Source organism: Eretmochelys imbricata, chromosome 1, assembly GCF_965152235.1.
Source record: "Eretmochelys imbricata isolate rEreImb1 chromosome 1, rEreImb1.hap1, whole genome shotgun sequence".
Lineage (NCBI taxonomy): Eukaryota > Metazoa > Chordata > Testudines > Cheloniidae > Eretmochelys > Eretmochelys imbricata.
The window spans coordinates 310271828-310277788 of record NC_135572.1 but is presented as its reverse complement, the minus strand read 5'-3'; the positions used below and the strand labels follow the sequence as shown (position 1 = coordinate 310277788).

Here is a 5961-nt window from a genome sequence, read left to right as displayed (position 1 = left end):
TGCAGGTCATATAAAAAATGCCTCATGGTATATAAAAACAAATAGTGCACAGATTTACAACTTGATTTGGGTCCCCATAAATTAACATCTTTGTTAGCACTTTCTGACATCATTACTTGTTAACTTAAGAACTGATAGCTCACTTTTTTTTTTCAGATATTTTGATGGCATGACAAGTCAGAAAGAAGAAAAGAGGATGTACTGTATGACTAGACACAAGATCTGTTCTGTTTGTGGATTACATTTGCAGTAAGATGTATGGATCTATTTTTCCCTTGTTCTTATATATAGATCATAAGACTTGACTGAGGCAATATCCATATCATCCATCCATCTATGGCGAACTACAGCCATGCAGCTGACAACATTTTACAAAATCTCTCTCCTTTAACAGCCTTTCTGAAACTGACTTCACTGGGTTTCATAATAGGAGTCAGTGTGGTGGGTAACCTTCTGATCTCCATTTTGCTAGTCAAAGATAAGACCTTGCATAGAGCTCCTTACTACTTCCTGTTGGATCTTTGCTGCTCAGACATCCTCAGATCTGCTATTTGTTTCCCGTTTGTTTTCACCTCTGTAAAAAATGGCTCTACTTGGACGTATGGGACTCTTACTTGCAAAGTGATTGCCTTTTTGGGGGTTTTGTCCTGCTTCCACACTGCTTTCATGCTGTTCTGCATAAGTGTCACCAGGTACTTAGCTATTGCCCACCACCGGTTTTATACAAAAAGGCTGACCTTCTGGACTTGTTTGGCAGTTATCTGTATGGTGTGGACCCTTTCTGTAGCTATGGCTTTCCCCCCAGTTTTAGACGTGGGCACCTACTCATTCATTAGGGAGGAAGACCAATGCACATTTCAGCATCGTTCTTTCAGGGCCAATGATTCTTTGGGATTTATGCTTCTTCTTGCCCTTATACTCCTAGCCACACAGCTTGTCTACCTCAAGCTGATATTTTTCGTTCATGATCGCAGGAAAATGAAGCCAGTCCAGTTCGTTGCTGCGGTGAGCCAGAACTGGACTTTTCATGGCCCTGGAGCCAGTGGTCAAGCAGCAGCTAATTGGCTGGCTGGATTTGGAAGGGGTCCCACACCACCAACCTTGCTGGGAATCAGGCAAAATGCAAATACCACCGGCAGGAGAAGGCTACTGGTCTTAGATGAGTTCAAAATGGAAAAGCGAATCAGCAGAATGTTTTACATTATGACATTCCTCTTTCTGACCTTGTGGGGTCCCTATTTGGTAGCCTGTTACTGGAGAGTTTTTGCAAGAGGGCCTGTCGTACCAGGGGGATTTCTAACAGCCGCTGTCTGGATGAGTTTTGCCCAGGCTGGAATCAATCCTTTTGTCTGCATTTTCTCCAACAGGGAGCTGAGGCGCTGTTTCAGTACAACCCTTCTTTACTGCAGAAAATCCAGGTTACCAAGGGAACCTTACTGTGTTATATGAGGGAGCATCTGTAAATCTTTAGCCTTGTGAAACACTACCCTTTATCTGCTAAGCAATTGTGGCCTGTAGCCATGTCTTGAGAAGAAAACCAAGAATGGGAAGTCAGCAGCTATAAGGATTTGGGCAACATTCTGCAGTCTTTGCAATAGCTCACCTATAATCCTATTTGAAACCCAAAAGTGTTCCTGCTGACCACTGGTGAAGGTTTGTAATTAAGAACAAAGGACTGAACCACTGCCCTGAATTCCTTTATGTGGTTGAAATCTAGATAAGGATTGCAGATGCTAAGTATCAGTGCTAAATGCTGTGTATATCACTACATAAAATAAGACCATCAAAACGATTAGCATTGGACATCTTAATAAGTTAAGTTGATATGAGGTTAATGTGTTGATAAAACTAATTTTAGACATCTGAAGACGTTTAAAACATTTCATACAATTATTGTTTTGCAAAGACTGAAAATTGGGGACTCGTAAGTACCGTAACTAATTAAAGATGTGCCATGCATTATTGGATTATCACACTGACAAATCTGTTTGCCTTGTGAGTGAGTTTTGGGGAGCATTCCAAAGCAGTATTTTTGTTCAAATTAGACTTTACTCTTTTTTTCCAAATATATTACTCTTTCTAAGTACCATTTCCTTAACAGTGAAATTACTAGCATTCAACTGTATTCTGTGGTTTTTGCTGATTTGGTATAAAGTTTATTGGCATCTTATTTATGTTTTTTAAAAAGCTAGGTATCAGTCTGTTAGGCAACGTTAGCCTAGGTAATACCCAGTCATAATTGAATGGTCATAATTATACAGAATAAACACATGTTGCCTTAAAGGGTTATCTAGTATCTTCCATTTTGTTTAGCAATGAAGCAAATAAGCAAGGAAAATTGAATCAGTAACTCTGGTCAGTCATTTGGGAGTGCATGAACGATCACATAATCCTCTCTTTCTTTTTTACTGCTATGGTTCCCAAAATCGGTACGCACATCACTGGGATGATATGATATTTTTTCTAGGTGTGCTGCCCATTCTAGTTTGCTCTGAGAAACACAGGCAGTTGATGTATGTTTATATTTTAAGACAGCAGTCATAGGGAGACCGCAGCCTTGGTATGATATCTTGCACAATTTTTGAAGCATTTATTCTACTGAAGGCACAGTCTTGTTTATACTTTCTGCACATTTTGGTGTATTGGTTGTTTTAAATTCTTTAAGTTTTAACTTGTGGAAGCATATAATATGATTTCTAGTATTTTAGAAATACATTAGAGTCTGTGAGTCTTTCCTTCTTTAAGGTACAGATGTGTGGATTTCAATATAAAGTTGCATTTGCCAAAATTTACCTGTGTAGCCTGTTAATTTTCTTGGAATAAAATTTTACATTTTTTCCAGTTTTATACAGTTAACCTTTTTTATTTTGTCAAGTGAGCTAGCATGAGATTTGAGAATGTAGCCATTATGGATTATTATTCTTTGCAGTCACTGTATTCGCAAACTGTAAATGCATGAATGATGGGGAACACAGGATTGATAAATGATATTATCTACAATAGCACTGTTGTGTAGTTTATCATAATTATCCCTCTTATCTATTCTAAGATGTCAGTTATATTTAAAGGTACAACACAGTATTAGACATAAACTTCACAGTTTAATTTTGGTAAGTGTATACATTTGAAGCACAACATCATGAGTCTGTCAGACATAAAGAATGTTGGTTTTCTTAAGGTTTGAAAGAAAAGACTAGTGGTTTTAATTAAATATTGGTGTACTCTGTCATTGTAGTTTTATGACCAGCCGGGTAATCCAAATATACACAAGCAGCAGTCAGTAACTGAAATGCTTAAGTTTGTATGGTAACATTATACAGTGTGTATGTAGCAATTCAGAGAGTTGTGTCTATATATGATCAGACAACTTGATCACAGATTTTTAGTGAGCAATCTGTTTATTTGACCTCACTTACACTTTATACCAAGGTTGATTGGTTGAGAGACATAGTTTAATATACAGATTTGAAACAGAAAAATCACTACATTAATGATTTGTCATTGGACCAGGAATATTGCAGATCATAATTTGAAATGGGACCAAGAAAATTCTAGCAAAAAGGCTTTTTTATTACACTGAAAAAGGCTTTGAAATTAATATGGCTAAAAATTTGTCTAAAATAGCAAAATGGAATAAAAAGTAAATTATATGTTGAGAAAAATTCTGGAAGTTGTCCCACTTAAGTTTACTAAACAGTTGATTGGCAATAACTTTAGTCTGATTTCTATAAAATAGTAACCTTTACAAGGAAAATTGATATTACATATTGTAATAAAGATGTACATACACATAAAACTGTAAATAAAGTTATAGTAGTACATATAATAGGTTCTGAAGATTAGCCAGATAGTTGTCAAGTAAGATACTTTCAAAAACTGCAGATTCAGGCCTGGGCGTGGCTCCTAAGAAAGTCAATTGGTATTTGCCCATTAACATAATTTGGTAGCAGAAGCAGACCCGAACATTTCTAGAACGCTCTGATTCTGGAGTACTAAGAAGGCTGTATTTACTCTGCAGTGGGAAAAAAAACTATTTAAAATTATTTCCCTGGAAATTTTGCAAACAGTAAAGATGTTAATTAAAATAATAAACAACAAACAAGTCTGAAAGCAATTTTTTTGCTAAATATATTTCTTTTTGACATTAATATCCTTTGTTATACAGTTTGATACAATTCTTTGGACTTTAACAAAACATACACAGTTGTGTTATTACTTGACAAGAAGCCAGAACTATTTTCAAAATTACATTATAAGAAGTCCTATGTCAGAGCTACTTCCTTTTATTCTGTCCCATTATAAAGGAACAAGGGGACATTCAATGAAATTAAAAGACAACACATTAAGTTATGTTTTATGCAACATATAATTGCTCTGTGGAACTCACTGGCACATGATGTTATTGAGGCATATATCTTAAATAAGATTTCTATGAGGATTATATGCTTACATGAATTAAAATAGCATGTGCAGGTATTGTAATTCTTGTCATTTTGATCCTGGTTAATGTATCAACCTCATGCTTCAGGATATAAATTGATTGGGCCAAGAAGATTCTCTCCATATTACTGCACAGTTGTCAGGGTTCCTTGTGGGGGCTTTTTGCTTTCCTCTGAAATTCAGGGTTTAGGCCACTGCCAGAGTTATGATAGTAGACTAGAAGAGTTACTGGTCTCTTCTGGTATAACAATATCATCCTACTGTACAGCTGCATGTACCTTTTATTCTCACACATTTAACTTAAAGTTAGCCGTTTTCATTTTAATCTTACTGACGAAGTATCGGAGGAAATCAGCAGGAACAGGCCCCTTCAATCAAAGTGTCTCCAGCCCCACTCCCTTCCTCCCCCTTAATTGCCCCTCTGACCCCTAGGCAGCCTCCCTATCCACCCCATTTCCAACTGCGTTGTTTCATTTCCTTAGTTTCTCTCTGCTCCAGTTCCTGTGCTCTTTTAGGACCATCCCACCCAGTCCTCCACCCTTCTGCCTACTCCCATCCAAATAGTGGATTCACTTGCTGCAGCAACAGGCCCCAGCCGTCTGGATTCCCTTCCTGAAGAAGAAGATAGCAGGCAGTAGGTTCCCTGCAGGTATTGCTAGTTTCGGAGCTGTCATTTCCCATTTCCTGGCTAACAGGATCTGGTCTCTGTGCCATGGGGCTTCATCCAAGAAGTAGGTGAACCAGAAAGGAAAAAGTTAAAATAAAAGTAACTTTTTTCCCCAAAATAAAGGAGACCATAATTATTGTTCTGTTGCCCAGGAGACATCTGATTTGTGAAGTCTTAGTTTAAAAACACGTTAAATGGATAACAACATCTAGCTAGTAAATGAAAGCAACATTTTGTACAACTACAAAATATTCTTATAAAACAGCTTTCAATCAATCTTTAGACCTGGAGGGCATAGGAGACCAGTGTGGTGATCCCCTTTGAAGTGTGTTGTGTTTGTTCACTTGCATTGTCTTTGCTCTGCCTTTTATGCATCAGAACATTTACTTTTATTAATACAAGTCCACTGCTGCAGCAGCATGTTATTACTGATGGGTAAAGAAGCTAGTTCGATGACTTTCACAGAGGTGAATTAGAATGTGTATTTTGACTAGAACATTTGTTTTTTTATAAATGTTGACTAAAAGTTTTGGGTTATCAAGCCATTACATAGTTATACAATCTTACATACCAGATAGTGAACTTCCTTCTAATTTATATTCATTGAGCACTATTTAAGTGCATGTTACAGCATTCCTCTAATTGACTTTTCAGAGGAAGAGGAAGGATGTTAATCCTAAAATATTGTTCTCCATTATTACAAGTCAGTATAAAATCCTTTCCTACTAATTATTGAAGTGACTTTCAGTGAGAAGAGTTCAGTGGGCTCAATTTGATGAGTAAGGGTCATAAATTTCCCTCCATTGATGGGACGATATGGCACTGTGCAATGCATATCCCAGTCCCAAATCAAA

General features: G+C 37.0%; 1 protein-coding gene across 1 annotated transcript; it reads left to right on the top strand.

The window, feature by feature from the left end:
• Positions 1-336: 336 nt before the first annotated feature.
• Positions 337-1539, top strand: GPR85 (G protein-coupled receptor 85). Its single transcript, XM_077807798.1, has one exon. It carries the CDS (start codon positions 337-339, stop codon positions 1447-1449), a length of 1113 nt encoding a protein of 370 aa, XP_077663924.1. The 3' UTR covers positions 1450-1539.
• Positions 1540-5961: the final 4422 nt, after the last annotated feature.

Bases quoted from the DNA above. Each gene is read 5' to 3' on its own strand.
- GPR85 (XM_077807798.1), top strand. From the start codon at position 337: ATGGCGAACTACAGCCATGCAGCTGACAACATTTTACAAAATCTCTCT.